This window comes from Pinus tabuliformis, chromosome 6 (assembly GCF_031772625.1).
Source record: "Pinus tabuliformis cultivar Carrire ecotype Pingquan chromosome 6, CPIR1, whole genome shotgun sequence".
In the NCBI taxonomy this organism is placed as follows: domain Eukaryota; kingdom Viridiplantae; phylum Streptophyta; class Pinopsida; order Pinales; family Pinaceae; genus Pinus; species Pinus tabuliformis.
In genome coordinates this window covers 1,759,262,505-1,759,280,728 of record NC_142292.1, presented here as the reverse complement: position 1 = coordinate 1,759,280,728, position 18,224 = coordinate 1,759,262,505, and the positions used below count along the sequence as shown (strand labels likewise).

At 35.6% G+C, this 18,224-nt stretch overlaps 1 protein-coding gene across 1 annotated transcript; it reads right to left on the bottom strand.

Moving 5' to 3' along the window:
- Positions 1-10,281: 10,281 nt before the first annotated feature.
- LOC149265969 (uncharacterized) lies at positions 10,282-15,151 on the bottom strand. Its single transcript, XM_089429905.1, has 10 exons — positions 13,325-15,151; positions 12,989-13,033; positions 12,431-12,533; positions 12,269-12,343; positions 11,825-11,975; positions 11,666-11,735; positions 11,277-11,342; positions 10,967-11,089; positions 10,745-10,878; positions 10,282-10,636 (listed from the first exon to the last, which is right to left on the bottom strand). Exons 1-10 carry the CDS (start codon positions 14,487-14,489, stop codon positions 10,619-10,621), a joined length of 1,950 nt encoding a protein of 649 aa, XP_089286031.1. The 5' UTR covers positions 14,490-15,151; the 3' UTR covers positions 10,282-10,618.
- Positions 15,152-18,224: the final 3,073 nt, after the last annotated feature.

The following is an 18,224-nucleotide window of genomic DNA, read 5'->3' as shown; positions in this document are numbered from 1 at the left end:
GCCCAATAAACAAAACCACAAAGAAACTTTTTATTAAAACAGATAATAATTGTAAAGACTACATTGTGGTGGACAATCTGTCCTTTTACAAAATGTGACTTGTTACTTATAGCCTTTTTTGGTTACAATACCACAGGTGAATTCCATGGGTGAATGAATACCATGGGTGGATGCCACTTACAATACCATGGGTGGATGAATACCATGGATTGATGCCATTTTCCATTCGGATCATTCCTCCCTCCTTAAGAAGCAATGGACGCATTGCGTGAAGTTCCCTTCTGTGAAGCCTTTGTTGAATATGAAGAGCCACTAAAGAGGATGGTTTTATGTGGCTAACCCATAACCATGAGAAACGAAGATATGAAGATAGAGATAACTTGTAATGCTTGTGACCAACTGTGATATTGATAGTGTGCAGCCTATCAAATGGACTTCGATGAAGTGTGGGTTTGTGGATGACCCATAAGCATGATGAACGAAGATCCGAGGATAGAGATACCCTGTAATGCTTGTGACCAACTGTGATACTGACAATGTGTGGTCTAGCAAATGGACTTTGATGAAGTGTGGGTTCGTGGATGACCCGTAACCATGACAAACAAAGATCCGATGATAGAGATACCCTATAATGCTTATGACCAACTGTGATACTAATAGTGTGCACCTAGAAAATGGACTTCGATGATAAGGATTTTGTGTGGTTGACCCATAACTGTGATGTTGGTTGTTAATGAAGTAGCAGGTGCCTACATAGCCTGGGGTGGGAGGCCACGTCTCCAAAGAACCCAAGCTAAATGCTGCTATGTTGAAACTGATGAATGTGAAGCAGGGGCTTACTAAAGCGAGGTGGGAGGGCACGTCTCCAAAGGGAACCCACTCCGCATGTTGCTCCAGAATTAAAATGGACATAACTCGATCAATATAACTCACAATATTTATTATAACTTGTTTTGGAAACAAAAAGACCATTTTGCATCTTCCCATGTGCTATAAATATTTATCTAGACACTCTAGAATCTCAAATTCGCGCTACAACTTTTCCGTTGTCACAAAAAATCTGAAAAAATGACTGATTGTAAATCAACGATATCTCCCACATCGAAACTCTGATTCGACCTTTTTTTTTAAATTGAGTGATTTTTCGAGAGTTCAGATCTGAAATCGCTTTTCTGAAATTCTGCACCAAAATTGCAAAAACAGATAGGAGATCTGTCGTCCACGAATTTCCGTCATAAACATTTCTGCAACATAACAGATTTTAAATCAATGATATCTCCCTCATCGGGACTCTAATTCAGACGATTTTTTTTTGAATTTGAGTATTTTTTCGCAAGGAATCCAGATATGTTATTTGTTTTTGTAAATTTTGTACCAAAATTTTCATTTCTGATTTGCAAACTCGTCGCCCTAAAACATTCTTGCAAAAAAATGAAAAAAGAAAAATTCTTCCCGCTTGGCCCAAGAAAATGCTCTGTGGAGGACATAGAACATGCCTGAAGTTTGTTGAATATTGCTGCAAAATTTGAAATTTAAATATACATCAAACCCTCATTCCCATGGAATCATAATTTGCTCTGATACCACTAATCTGAATCTTAGGGGGAGACCCCCAAAATCTAAAAAATTGAAATGGATATTGGGGGAGGAGAGGCCTTCAAGATCTAAAAAATTGAAATGATAGAAGAAAAAGAAGACAATGCCCAATAAACAAAACCACAAAGAAACTTTTTATTAAAACATATAATAACTGTAAAGGCTACATTATGGTGGACAATCTGTCCTTTTACAAAATGTGACTTGTTATTTATAACCTTTTTTTGTTACAATACCACGAGTAAATTCCATGGGTGAATGAATACCATGGGTGGATGCCACAATACCATGAGAAAATACCATGGACGAATGAATACCATGGGTGGATGCCACTTACAACACCATGGGTAAATTTCATGGGTGGATGAATACCATGGGTTGATGCTATTTTCCATTCGGATCAATCAGGAAAACAGTGATGGTGGTAGAGTAAGTCTCAACTTCCACCCCACCAAGTCCTTGAAGAAAAAGAAAAAATAAAGAGACTCGGGTGAAAACCTCCATGAGGCACTTGAGTCCCACTGTTGGGTTGAAAACCTCTTGAGGCGGACCAAGAGTGTTTTAAAAAAAAGGGAGAAAAATAAAAAGGTCTCTGAGTGAAAACCTCTTTTGAGGCACCTAGGGAAAGCAACTAGGATGAAAACCTCCTTGGGGGCAGACTAGTTGTTTTTCAAAAAAAAAGATATAAAAGATGACAATTCTGTTTTGCAGGTCTCTAAGAGAAGGATAAGCACATCATGAGGATGAAAATAGGACCTACAGAAACCATGTTTTAATTCACCCATTTCATATCCTCCATTATCCCTCCTAGTCTCCAATCTATAAACTATTCCAGCTCATTTCACACAAATTTTGTGTTTTCTAGAAGATTCCATGTAATCCTACAGGAGTTTCCTCTAGAAATGACAGGAGATCTTGAAAACCACAAGAAGAGCAATCCAAGAGAAAAGTGATGACACAAGCCTGTGTCTGAATGAAAAAACCATTTACCTCACCACACCACAGCCAATACCTTGCATCACCATGTCACCCCTATATCCATCAAAGAAATCAGTTAAAAAAAAAATAAATTACAAAAGAAAAAGAAAAAGAAGAAAAAAACAAAAAAGAGAGAAAAGAAGGAAAGAGGAGGCATACCCAAAGGCAACATCCCTCACCTACCATTCCATACCCCCCTTCTCCACTCATTTCAACACCCCTTCTACTTTAGAGCTGAGAAAAATGTGAAAGTTTAAGGGAGAGGCAGCTACAAGACATCTTGTAGGAAATCCTGTAGCAGCCTATCCCACAAAAGAAACCACAAAGACTACAGCCATCTTCAGCACAGGGACTACAAGGATGAGGAAGCTCCTCCAAAGCTCAACAACAACACACTAGCAACAAGGTCCAACACCTACACATCAAAAGGAACAAAGCATCAAAAGAGGAAATACACAAAGAAAATATGAAGATTGAAAAGCAGAGCAAAGTGGCACCACTCTCCAGCATGCATCATCAACGAAGCAAAAGACCCACAGGTATGTTATATTACTAATGCTCTCTCATAATTACGATATGATCAAAATTGTAGGAATAATGCGAGAGTTTATTTTATAAGTAAAGGTGGTCAGTTAACTTGGCCACCTTCGGCCAGTCAATGAGAAGAAAAGAGTTAGACCACTCCACACGTGGAAAAGGTCAAATCAAAGGAAAAAGGGAATGAATCCAAAAATGGTTAAGTTACAGAGGATAGGAGTGGGAGATGATTACGAGGTAAGGTGAAATGATGGACTGATAGTGGGACCAATGGTCCAAAAGAAGGTGCTCGTGGGCCTAATGGTCCCACAGATTGAGTATACCCTATTTTCTTCTACAATCCATAATAGACATAAGCATCAAGGTGTAAGAGGGAAAACATCAACAACTAGCCCATAATGGGATGATCAAACTCATCCTTGAATATGCTCTACAAAACTTAAGATTCCCTATTGCAAGGACAACATTTGCAGACATGCAGGAAGAAGGAGAAATTCAAGCTATTGAGTATGACAAAAGCCCTATTACTAGTGAGGGAGAAGAAGAAACAGAGGATGCCAAGGAAGAAGAAACAGAGGAGGAAAATGAATAAGAGTTAGAGGAAAAGAAGAAACATATGAGCATAGTGAAGAAATAGAGGAAGCAAAAGAAGAGGAAGGAGGAGACAAAGAAGAGGATGAAAAAGAAAATGAAAAAGAGGAAAAATGATAGAAGGATGAACAGAAGTCTGTAGCTCAAGGCAGAGAAGAAAAAGAATCACCAAGGGTGTCTCCAGAGCCTATAGAGAAAGAGGCAGCAGCTGCTCTAACTTCCCTAAGCACACCTGTTAAATCAAAAGGAAAGAGGCAAAGACAAACCCAACTGTACTTCAAGACAAAAAGGAGCACTAGGCTTACACAAGGGAGGCCTCAAACCCCCACCAAAACTCCAACTGTCATTGAGGATTCACCAAAACAACTAGAGAAGGCAGTCCCTCTAAAGAAAAATGAAGGAGAAGGAACATCAAAACAAGCTTCTCCCAAGTCTCCAATCACCTATGTTAGGAGGCCTGTCACAAGGTCGGCCTCATCAAAGCGAAAAAGTCTCCTACAAGAGACACAACCATACCTACAGGAAGCTGAGAACATCCTATAGGAAACTATTTCAAACCTACAGGAAACACAGAAAAGAGACCACGAAGGAATTACTCAACAAGACACAAAGGACGAGGGTCAAGAAATGAAGGGACCTAGCCCACATCCAAACCTCGGCTCCTACTACAAGTTCAGTGAAGGAGGTAGGGTGATACCACAGAAGTTTTTCATTCCTCTATTCTTTGAACTTGAAAAAGAGAGGGAAAGGACACACAGGTGGATGAAAATTGCTAAATCAAAAGGGGTAGAGGATGTAGGCCACATGGAGGAGAAATTGCAGGAGATGGGCAGAGAACTAAGAAACATAAGAGACAGAGAAGCAATGATGAAATCTTAGTTAGAGGCTGAGAACACATGGCTAAGGAAGCAACTACAAGAAAGGGAAAGCCAATTGGCAACTATGGCTAGTTTGTCCATGGAGGAAATCCAGTGCAGGATGCCAACAAAGTCATATGCCTTGTACCTCAAGGAACAATGGCTACAATTCTAGATAAAGACCCTAGCACAAAGAGGAACTATGCCCTTCCAAGACTATAGACAATTCATTGATCTTTGTGATCAAAGCACCTTGGAAGATAGAGCAAAGATATCTGAGTTTTACCTACACAATTTGGCCTTGATAGATTTAAATGTGTGGGACCCAAATCCAAAGCTAGGGGACTTGCAATTCATGGCCTTGGCATCTTTGATGAATCATGAGGAGGAAAGAGCTACAAAGATGAGAAAGGTATTGGAAAAAGAAGAGGCAGAACCCCTTATGATCAGAGCAGAACAATCTAACCCAATGGTTATCATCAGCACCCAGAACCTCATTGCAAATGATCCCAAGCTTGCACGAAGGTACGTTGTTGTACAAGAACATACAGTCACACACTTTGTAGATATGCTAAGGTTGCTAGGAGATGATAGCCAGCAAGTATTCCAAATGAGATGGAACACCTTACCTTACAACCTAAAAATCAGAGAATATCATTCTCCTGACAAAATGAGAGAGGCACTAAATAGAACCCTAATGTGCTCAGTCCACCATTTCTTTTGGGAATGTTGGAAGGAAGAAAAGAAGAAGAAAGAAAGCAGTGGGAGGAGATGGAGAAGAATGCAGGGTTTTATTCACAAGAGGAAGAGGCTAGAACAGAAGCATGGGATGTCAGGAAAGCCACAAAAGCAATGAAGGGCATGGACATAGATTGAGTTTCTCAGAGGATGAGAAACACTTTCAGTAGGGGGTGATGACGAGGGCTATCATTGGGTAAAATATATGGACCTTAATACACCTTTAAGCTTACCAAAATCAACTCTTCTCATCATTCTTTACATGTTTTAATTATATTTTGCTTAATGAGATGAGTAAAAGTAAGATGTCATGTCTAGTGGTCTAATGTGCATTGATTTCAGGTTTTTGGGAGCAAATTATGGCTAATTAGGGTACAGGAACTTGAATGAAACAAGAAGGAGAGATGAGGGAGATCCATTAAATCCTCACTCACTCGAAGATCCCTCAATCAAATCACACCAGCTCGTAGTTGGAGGTAGCCGAGTCATGAGGATTATTGGCAGCCAAGTCAGTGATAGTTAAGAACCAATTAATCTCGAGATTGGGAGCCAAGCCTCCCTAGATTTAAGGAAGTTGTTGGAAATTTCAGTTGTATAAATAAAGAGGCCTAGAGCCTCATTAGGATTCAAATTTTTTTATGAAAAATCGCTGAGCAGTTTTCGAGTAGAAGGATTGTGGCCAAACATTGTTATGTATTTTTTGATAAGTTAATGAAAATGAACAACATTCCCTTGATCTAACACTGAGTTGACTCAGAGGGTTGAAGCTCTTGGGTTAGGGCCCAACCCTAGAAACAGAAGTTCCTCGTATTGTACTTGTATGCTTAAGTTATTTCATAGATTACTTTTTAAATTGATTTTGGTGTTGTTATATTGCAAGTATTGGTAAATTTGATTAGTTTTCTTCCATTTGTGCATAACTTTAATAATAGCATTAGAGAGATAAGGAAATATTCACAGAAGGCTGATAACAAGTGGGTCTTACCTCATTCCTCCCTTCAGGAACCATGGTTTGAGGAAAAACTCCCATTCAACCCAAAAAGACAGAATCCTGGTTTCTTATGAAACTTACGATTTTTCTGCTAATTAGGTCAACATCTTCCAGTTTTAGAAGATAGGTTGCAGTTGTCATTTCTGATATATTAAGTTTTGTATTAGATTTCATGTTGCTTTCATAATAGGCTTCAAGCATTTCCATGCATGAACTTGGCAAATGAATGATGCAAATTCTATTTTTTTATATTGTTGTAAACCCTTCTTGTTTTTTGGTGATTTATGGATAAATGTAAACAATGATGTGTATGTTGTAGGAGTTTCAATATTGCAGGAAGACTTCATATCGTCAACCTCAACCAAACCATACCCACCCATGATTGCCAAAGGCCACTAAGTTCTCAATTCGAGTTATCATTTTACAAGGACAACTTGCCATGCTTGTTGAGCAAATCCAACCATCATAGAGCTTCGATTTGAGTTCTGAGTGAGTTCCAACCACTTTCTTGCCTTATTCCTCCCATCACTCACCTTCCCTAAGCTCCATGCCACTGTCCAAATCACTCCTTATGTTTTCGGTCTGCTCCTGTAGGAAAACAGGAGATCATGTAGGTGAACTAGGACATCCTCTAGTAAAACTTGTAGTGGCCTGCGTTGAGCCCGATTTGTGAAAAAATCATCACGAAAGCTAGTAGAATACCCCTGCTTGCCTCCCAAGCCATTTGACCCATTACACTCCTCTCCCTCCACACCTATCCCACTTGTCATGCAACCAAAAAGAATTAGCATTCATGTTTTTACAAAAAAACAAAATGAAAAAGGTTGTTATGCTTATTCATGTGCACAACAATTAAGTTCTTGTTTAGATCATATTTCATGCTTAGGTTAGTTAAGATTTCACGTGTTAAATTAGAATTCTTTTGAAATAAGGTATCTTAACAAATAGTTAGATGAGTTGTGTGTTTGAAGCATCTATTTTAGTGTTTCATTACTGCAGTAGATAGCATTTCAATCCTTTCAATTAGGGTAAAACTCTCCTTTTTCAATTAGTAATCAAACTTTTTCTAAATCAATAGAAGGCTGGTTTGAGAAACCCTAGTGGTCTATCACCCCAGCTCAGTAGTGACAAAGAGTGGACCCATTACATCTATTTGTGTATACAACATTGTCACCTCCAAGTTTGTACAAACCCCGGGTTGATGAAGTAAAGTTGGTAGCCCCGGGAGTTGCAACATTTTTATTGCAATACTAGTCCTCATCACTTAACATTCCATTATTCCTTGTTTTGCACCTAGTGCTCAATGTAGACCTCCTTCGACCATATTTTCCACCATTGATGGACACATCCGACATTGCAAGACAACTCACACCAAAAAGCTAAACCCAAACTGCATGGATCAGGCCACAACTGATCGAATCATGGACACAAAAATCAAGAACATTCGCTAGCAGAAGATGAATCTATATCGGGTTGTCAAAGTTGGCCAACTCCTACACTAAGGCAAGTGGCTCACCAAGGACCAAGCTCAACAGAAGTTGCCTCATCTCATGGAGGTACTCAATACAATGGAGACCATTGCTTCTTAAGGGGGGAGGACTGATCCAGGGGATATTGGTGGCCACCCGCCTAATCCAATTGAACCCCCAACATTGTCTTTTTCATTTTTTCAGTTTATTTAACTGTAGCACACTTTACTATTTTTGACAGTTTATAGGGTCCTAAACTTTGGGAGCCGTTTTGAGCCCCTAAACAACGTTTTTAGGGAAAACGGAGAGACCTTTGAAACAAAATATTGTGATAGCAAAACAGAGATCGTATGCCAAAGTTATGACTCTGAGAAGTTGATATGCCAATTTACCTAAACGAGAGGCCCACAATTTTAGCACTTCATCTCCTAGGGTTAGGTTTTTGGATGTTTAGGGTTTTCCATTGTTTCTCAATAATAAATAGGCCTTTGAGCCTCATTGTAACAGAGTTCAGAGGCATGTAGCCACCACATCTCTTCTCAAAGATAAACTATCATCACTCGAGCTAGTTTATTTCCATTCTGTTTGTATGCAAATTTCAGTATTTTGATATTAATGAAATGAACTATTATTTCTGTTGCATCTCTTTATTTATGGTTGTATATGTAATTCGTTGCATTCATGTTTAAGTTCAGATCATCTCTCTCTTTGTTTCGTGCCCTAGATTGGGAAATCGAAGTCTTCCAAGTTTCACTGTTGCCGAAAATTGCTAGAAAGGGGTCGAAGATCTGAGAGACTGACTTGGTGTAGAGAGAAGGCTTGGTCTTTGTCTAGGGTGAAGAGTCTCAAAGAATACCATTGAAAGGAAGAATTATATTCACTGGGGTTCCCCTCGAGAGGGGTTTTGCCTTGACATAGTGCCTACATCGTGTGTCTCTTGTTTTGTGAACTTCATACACACATAATATGGTAATTGCTTGATGAAAGATAAGATAATAAAGAAGTAAAAGAAGCCAACACACTCACAAGTAATTATCAAGAAAGAAAATTCAAACCCTAATATAACTACTTTGATTTTCCAACAAAGACACCATGGGATAAAAGTATTTGGCACATTTTGATGCAAAAAATGTCGAAGATGAAAAACACTCTCTTATATTGTTTAACATAAACTAAAATTAAATCCAAATTTCAAAATATTTGTCACATCTACCCGGATTCTTAGTATTTTAACTTAACAAAACTACAATAGCCTTGAATGCTTTTCTTAATGTTTTTGAGTATAAAAATAAAATTTTAAAACATTCGTAGTAATGTTACTTTTGAAAGTCTAATAAAACCTATTCAATTTTAGTGAAATTTAATCACTAACATTATTATAATATAGATTTTTCCATAAAATTCTCTATAATATCATCATATTATATACCAGTTTACTTTAATTAAAAATAAATTATATATCTATTTACTTACATAAATTAATATTTAGTAATTAAAATTAAATCTAAATTTCAAAATATTTAACACACCTACCGAGTTTCTTAATATTTTAACTTAACAAAACTACAATGATTTTGAAATGCTTTTCTTAATACTTTTTAGTATAAAAAAATAATTTTAAAATATTCCTAATAATATTAGCTTTTCAAAGTTCAAAAAACCTTATTCAATTTTAATGAAAATTAATTACTACTTAAAAATTAATTATTAACATTATTAAAATATAAAACTTTGAATAATATTCTATATAATATCACTATATTATATAACAATTTAATTTAATTAAAAATAAATTATAATCTTGTTTAATTATATAAACTAATATTTATATAGTAAATATCGTAGATAATGCAACGTAGATAATTATGTATAGGAGACCTTTGTATTGGGTTGTATGTTCAATACTAATTTGTATACATATATACATATTTAATGGGTTTTTATATATACATATAGTTTAGATTAAGGCGGTTGGAAAGAATGATTTGCTTAAATGAAATGCTATCACTAAAATTGTACAATAATCATTTTGTTACTGTAATATTTACAGTAATCAGTAGTAGAGTAATCATTCTGTTTCGACACAAACTTATTTCACATTAATGAGTTCCTTGAGGGTCACTGTTACTGATGTGTTTTATTATGCTTTGTGGATGCATGTATCTTATGTAACAACTGTGTGGTTTTTGAAGTCTAACAGCCCATCTGTTCTTCTTGTCATTGCTTTGTTGTCCAACCAGTGGCAAAAAGTTTTTTTTTTTTGAGAATCAATAGAAGTCATTTACATCCTCTAACTATTAACCAGTACTCATTGCATGATAAAAATTTTATGATATATACACTTGGAAGTAACTGTTTTCTTCTAGATCTTGTCACTAATACCAAGGGGATATTAAGTCAATTCAGTTGGTGCTCATTGCATGATAAACAGTTTTATGATATATACACTTTGAAGTAACTGTTTTCTTCAATGAACGCACTAGATCTTGTGACTAATATCAAGTGGATATTAAGTCAATTCAACTGATACAAGAGTCCAAAATATTAGTAGCCTGCTTCATCTTCATTGAGTTGCCAATAGTTACAACAACATTTTCCAGTTGCAGGATCAGATCAATCTCTATTTTTACCTAGAACAAAATGAACTATAGAGTATATAGCAATTAAAAAACTGAAACTAGCATTTGACATTTTCTCAATGTTGCAAAGGTTTCCTCCCCTTGAACAACAAATACATATTTAATTTACATCCAAGCAAAGCAGACAGGTTCATTTAAACACCGCAAATAGCCCTCCTTTAGCCACAATCTGTACAAGGGCTTTCTAAACAACCCAAATATAAAGGTGGTTTACAAGACTGGTTATTGTGTCTTCATTAACTGCAAGAAGTTAGAACAGTTTAAAGTTAGTACACCATAACTATGATTGACTAAAACAAATGAGAATTATATAGTCACTTTTTCATAATCAAACAACTTAAGTCCCACCTCTAATTTAGAAACTTCACTTGCCGGAATTTCTGAAATTTGGATGCTTTCCTGTGAGGGATCCACATTTTGGTTGTCTAGGTTTGTTGTTACAGATTGCTGGTAGAGACGAAGAGCTACAATCAAAATAAATGCTGCCAACGAAGAGAAAGGTCTCAGTCAGTAGTCCATTGCAGGGCCACAATGTTTCAGTATACACTTACAAAGATTCTTCAGTCTCACCTCCCCAAACTCGGGCTGTAACAGTAGATAAATTCCAAACCAAAAGAAAAACTGCAACCAGCACTCCTTTCTTGTGGGTGCAGGTATTCCATGCATCCCAAAACCGACATAGCATGAAATGACCTATAACATGCGATGTGCAGTCCAGTGGAAATGTCATCAATCAATGTATTTCGATTATGTATAAGCTACAATGCTGAATGGGGAAATAAGCCAAATTTTGGTTTATTAAAATTTTGAAATCTGAAAGCACAAACTTTTTAAGCTCTGTAACTTTGCAGGAAATGGGCAAAGACACATCATGACATACCATATCTGTGCAACTGAACAGAGTAGCATGCATAGAGTTTTGGTATAGTAAAGATGGCAAAGAATGCTGTTAGAAACACAAAGTGAAATTCCAATGCCATTAGTTATGAATTGTGATAACTGTTGCAAAAGAGACTACTACAATAACAACCCAATAACCAAAATAAAGAGAAACGTAGGACTTTTACATCAGATCACTCTTGACCTACTAAAATGAACATAGTTGGAATACAACTATCTATGATTTACCATCAACATTTGTGACTTGGCTTTACAATGTGAGTACTAGTTGGCATAGATGGTAGTACTTATAGACTGCAAGTGTTAGAAGTGATGAATAGTCAAAATTTCTCAGTTAATGATGCAATGGAAGGTGAGCTTGGAACTTACAAAGCTTTGCTAGAGTCCATATGGTCATTTTCTGCCCACACTGTGCAAGCAACCAAATAATAGATGCCAACTGCCAAAAAATTTCCTTCTAAGGTTTAAGATGCAGAAAAGAAAACCCAAGAACTGGAGAACCGGAGATCTGTTTATCAAATAATGTACCTTCATAGTGGTAGCTGGATCGCCTGAAAAGAGTTCTCGGAGCTTGGCAAGCAATCCATTGACAAATGAAAGCACCAATCTAATGATAGAAAGTGCATAGGCCTCACTAATTGCTTCATAATTTACAAGGCTGCAGTCTTGTTCAAGTCCCCTGGCCAACATTAAATCTCATAAATCAGTACTTATCAATCTTTCACTTGGATCATTTTTTTAAAGCCTTGGAAAGGCACATTCTGCTGGAAACAGCCTGTTCAATACCAGGAGGTGCTCAAAATCAAAATAAATAAATAAACGAAGCAAAATATTTGACGATTCGTGCAAGGGTAGAAATAATAACCGAGTGAAATGACCTTACAGAACATCCTTCAATGTGGCTACCGAGATAAAAGAAACAGGAATGTATTCATATGCCTGGAAAATGTTGAGAAAGAGAGAGCTTGTTACCTTTGCAAAATGTTCTTGTAGAAGAAAACTGCAGCCAGGTATACAAGGGCTAAGTATGATACAAAGGTAACCAAGCTGCAACAAAATTCCACAACATTGTCAGGCGTTATCCATCTTTATCAGTGACATATTTCAGTAAATAATCAAGAAAAAGTTCTAGACCTGAAATGCAAGTCCTGGGTAAAGGATGAAGATATGACACAAAACGAGCCGATTCCAAACATTAATGCTGATTTCGGAGTATCCTTCCACATGATCAAATCAGCTGGAAGACCAGGTAAAGACACAGTCAGTCCCAGCTGATAACTGCTCCACTTAGAACTCTTATAAGGGATTAGACTTTCAACATTTGCAAAGAAGACGAACAAAATATTGTTAAACCTTCAAATTTCTGTTTCCCAATGGCTTGGCACACAGAAAATTGTTGGTACAGTATTTGGTGATTTGCTAGCTAATTTTTCTTATTATATTTGGGATCAGACAAACTTCTCTAAACCATTGGCCTGGACTATCTATATTATATAAATAATCCAATTATGCAAGAGAAACTGATGTGGAAAAGACTACGCACTTTTTACATTTGATCAATTCACAGATCAAAAGATTCAAAATAACCTATTGGTGTACAGTCATTTCTTGAACTATTACACGACCAGACTTTAAGGTATGTGTCTGTACATGTGCAGAAAAAGACTAGAAATGGCTAAAAGAGATCAATACCCATATATTGGATCCTGTCAGGACCTTCCGAGGATTCAGTATATACTGCAATGGCATGAACAAGATGAATTAGAGGGAGATAAGAATTGATAACTTCAGCAATCAGTTTTGTGCATTCGGTTACATTCTCATTGCCAATAAAGCTTATCCGTTACAGAGTTTCATATCAGAACAGGACATGAAAAGAATAGACAAATCCATGTAAATCCTACTGGTTTCGCGATTCAAGGGAACTCAAAGATCTTTCAACACCTGAATCTAAGCAATGGAGGAACGTGAAAAATACTAAAACAAAAGATGCAAAATCAAAATGCAGTTTAGTGACAGAAGTCATACTTCTCCTTGATCTCCTTTGTAAGGAAGGTAAATTCTTAGTAGGCACTGGAGCTGGAAGGCTTGTTTCTTTGTAAATTTTCTGATGGCGATCAGTAGACTTAGGAGAAATAGAATGTGTAATTGCAGAATTAGGGTGATCATCGACAGGTTCAGGAAAATCAAGGGATGCTGGAGGATTAGGCTGAGGATCCACAGGATCAGGAAAGATGTGAGGAATTGGAGGATTAGGCTGAGGATCCACAGGATCAGGAAAGACATGAGGACTTGAAGGATTAGGCTGAGGATCAAAAGGCACAAGTTCAGAAAGTGAAATTGGAGGAAGCAGATGGGAATCAATGGGATCAGGATAGATAGTTTCAGGAGAAAGGTGGGGACTTGGCACAATGACATGGGTATAATTGGGTTCAGGACCAAGTTGGGAAATGGAGGAGATGGAATGAGGATGACTGGGCAGAAGATCAAGCTGAGGAACAACAGCATTGGGCTCTGGCACTTTGCGCTTGTGCCTTATGCTTGGTAATGTGTCCAACAGTCTCAGATCGCCACCCTCAGTCACTAATGCCTCCATCATACACTTCTTGGTAGATCTTTCAGACCTGGCGGGTGGGCTTCCATTGGGCTGCTGCAAGCCAATTTCTTCCACAACTTCAGTCCTAGAGCTTATCCTGGGACTCTTTATTTTCTTGATTTCAGATGGGCTCTTCAACTCCTCTTTGATCCGTTCTTCATTCAGACTGCCATTAAGGGGACTTCTTTCTCTTCCTTCAGAGATGTTGGGCCTCCTTCTCCTCCTCCCAACGACTGAACCTTCATCTACTTGTTTGTCTTCCAATTTCGGCATGCTGGAACTTCTTTTAGGATTCCTCCTTGCTTGCTGCTGCTGATTCTGTTGCTTACTATCGAATGAATTAACTCTAGAAACATAGGCAACTCTGCTCTTGGGACTCAGAAGTTTATTACCAGGTGGGTCTGTAGCAGACACCCGTAAAGTGCTAGCATTGCCCAGATCAAGGCCAATTGGCCCATCATTGATTTCAGAAACATTGTTTCCATGGAGATCCGAAAGCTTTTCTTTGTCAATCCCACCTCCTGATTTTCTTCTGGGTCTCTCAACCCTCCCCTCCCCAATGGGGGATGATGGAAATCCTTCTCTTCCCGATCCCATCTCAATTCCACTGTCACTACCCAATACAGCAGCGCATCAATATTCATACATACATTCAACAGCATAAGTTTCTGAGCCTATGCGACTCCATCGGTGAGCATGTGGTTTACAGTTTTATACAATTGCGAACAATGAACGCCTGACTTAGAGAATCTTCTGCAGCGTTATTTCCTCTAGGAACCTGTGCAACTCCACGCATTCCAATGCTGCTACTGTGGAAAAATTTCACCACATACGTATTTTTTAAAGGAAACCCACAGCTCGTATAACTCTTAAACCCCTCAGAGCCTTACACCTAAACCCCCATTCTAAACACTGAAGACCTCTCAGTCTTTAAGCCATTTGTATGTATGTGCAAGTAAGCAACAGGCATTCTGAAATAATTAAATTATTTATCTGCCATCATGAAATCTTTGATCGACAATGTGGGTCTCCGTGGATTTGTTTAATTTCGGCTGTGAAATTTCGTTCGTCACAGTGCGGGCAGTTGCAGACCCCTGCCAGTCCCTTTCCTGCCAACCACCATTCCTAAACTTTTACTTCAATCCAACAGTCTGAAAAGGCCATAATGCCAAAAATGCTTTTGCCTAAGTATGAAAAAATATGATGGCTTGCAGTTGCAAGAAAGAAAGCAAATACCCAACTAGAAAATCAATAAATGGATTATTTGGATTTGGATGATCTCAAGGTAATTTGTGAAGATTTGGCACAGATTTGTAATTAAATAAAGCTTAAGAAACAGAGCCGTTGAGAACCCAAAACTCAGGAAAATGATGTCACCAACGTGCACAACCCATTTGTATTGTACTTTACACAGCATTTTACCTCGCTTTGTCCGGCCTCATTTAAGTTATTAATGTCATGCTTTTGGGACTTTATAGGTTGTAGCTGTTATTTATCTAATTTTTCTAACTAGAATAACATGGTAATATTATATTTTTTTATTAATTTATTATTTAAAATTATACTGTTGATGATATTGATGTTGTTATGTTTTGTAGAAACATTGTAACTTTGAAATTTTGTTAGGTAAATTTTATAATTAAACATAATTATTTGCACTAACAACATAAATACATTATATTTTTGAGGTCCCCTTTTTCACGAGGTAATGTTAATATTATATTTTTTTTGTTAATTTATTATTTTAAAATTATATTGTCGATATTTATTTGCAATAACAACATAAATACATTATATTTTTGAGGTCTCTTTTTTCACTAAGTAATGTTAATATTATATATATTTTTATTTTTTTATTATTTTAAATTAGATTGTTGATAATATTGATGTTATATTGCGTAGAAATCTTGTAATTTGAAGTTTTATTAATTGTATATTTTTTATTTTATTATTATTTTAAATTAGATTGTTGATAATATTGATGTTATATTGCGTAGAAATCTTGTAATTTGAAATTTTATTATTTGCATTTTATGATGAAACATATTTATTTGAAATAACATTATTAATATATTATATTTTGTGTTTTTTTGGTGCGTAGATTTTTAATGCGAGAGAATTTTTATAATAATTAATATATAATTTTATATTTTTATATAAATATTTTAATAAAATAAGAAATAAAATATTTATTTAAATGTTTAAATAAAAATATTTTTAAGGGTAGTTTATTTGGTAAGTTTGTGTTATGTAAAGTTATGCAAGTGACAAAAAATTTATGTTCAATTCTTATGAGTGATTAGTCGACGATTATGTGGCTATGAAAATGTGGATATGGTAGTTTCGCCTAGGAGTTGTAGGAGTTGCAGTTGTGGGAATTGGTCCATTTAAAGTGAGTAAGTTATTGATCTTTCTAATATTAAAAATAATAATAATAATAGAAATAAAAATAATTTAGGTCTATAAAAAGATAAGTTGAGTGGTAAAGATAGTGATGTGAATGTTGTTTACTTCTTTTCAAATCTTTTTATTAACCCAATTTCATTTGACGCTTATAAGTCTTCTTAATCACCAATTTTCCCAACAAATTAATATAAAAGAAAAAAAATTCATATAATCTGTATATATATAAATGGAAACCCTATTATAACTTAAGTGTCAAACAAATCGCTTTCTACTAATATAAACTGACTCATCACTGTTATTCCAATAAAATTAACCATACCACCTTAAATTACAGATTTAACAAAAATATAATTAAATATATATCATTACAAACCATTTTAAAAATCATTTTATATAAATTTTATTTTTAACTTAAAATATTATTTATCTAAAACCTTAATAAATATAAAATTATGTTTAATAAATTTTTTTCCAAGTTATTATAATTAAAAAGAATTCAAAATATACAAAATTATGTTTGACCTTGCAGTTGTAAACGAATTCTCTTGCTTCATATATATGTTTAACCTGAACTATTTCTCCAATTTCATATATATATATATATATATATATATATATATATATATATATTTACCCTACCTCATTTTTCTTATGAGTATTGTTTCTCGAGTTTGTCAATTTAGTAAAGAATCCATCCCATGATGGTAAATGTGAGAGATACTGACAATGTGGACACACCACCTACATAAAAATCCATAAGGTTTTAGCCACCCCTTGCTCGTGCATGTGCAATTTACACTTTTGAATTTGTGGATCAAAGTGAATTCTCGAAGTGTCCGCCGTTGAATTTGTTAATGAAACTAAATTCTAGAAGTGCCATAAAATATACAAAGGGCATCCAAAGGATGGCACCTACTCTCTCGTTGGATGTTTTGTCTTGTACAAAACATTATAATCTATACCATGATATTCACTCGTTTTACAGTGATTTATAAAATATTTTTTTAATTAATCAATAGATAATGAAATAAAATTATTTCTAATGAATATTAATAAAAAAAATGGGTAAGATTGTTAAATTTTGTTAATACGATTGTATTTTTAGGGTTTTGTTTTATTAAGTGGTTAAGATTTGAAATTTGTATTAATGAGGAGGAAAAATTTAAAATATTTAGCTATATTAAAGATTGATGCGGTTTAAGATTTTTGAAAACTTAAATGTTTATTGATTAATTTATCAAGTCATTAAAATTTTAATAAATTTGAGTAAATATTATTATTATTTTGTTTGTCAAGTTGTTCGTGATTTTCTACATGGACAAGTACCCTCATGAGTGCATGGCTGAGCTGACGGGGCAGTGGGCTAACTCGCACCCCGTCCGTGTTCGAACCTCTCCGTCTGTGTTCGAACCTCCTTCGTGCTGCGCCTATGCTGTTCCATGGCGATTATTCCGGCTGATGTGATGGATTTGACGAATATTCCGGTTGATATGATGGATTCAGATGTGACAGTTAGCAGCTTGTCTGATATGTATAAATGTAATAAAAGAGGGCCCTATAACGCTTCTGATGGGAACTAGCCCCTCCCTTTTAAAAAAAAAGTACCCTCATGAGATTTGATCCTAGGTCACCTTGCTAATGAGATCCATCCTCAACCCGTCATGCTAGTAAAACTTGATATATATATATATATATATAATCTTCTTTATCTTTATCTAAATACCTAGTTTTAACTTCTATCAATTTGTATATTTAAAACAATTATAATTATAATTTGTAATATTTTCAATTTAAAACGATTTAAAATTTAATAATTTATAATTTGATAATTGAGAAAAAAATATGCAATAATCACATGATTATTGTCTATTTTTTTTCTCAATTATCAAATATGAAATGAAATGAAATGATATTTTAACATCCATG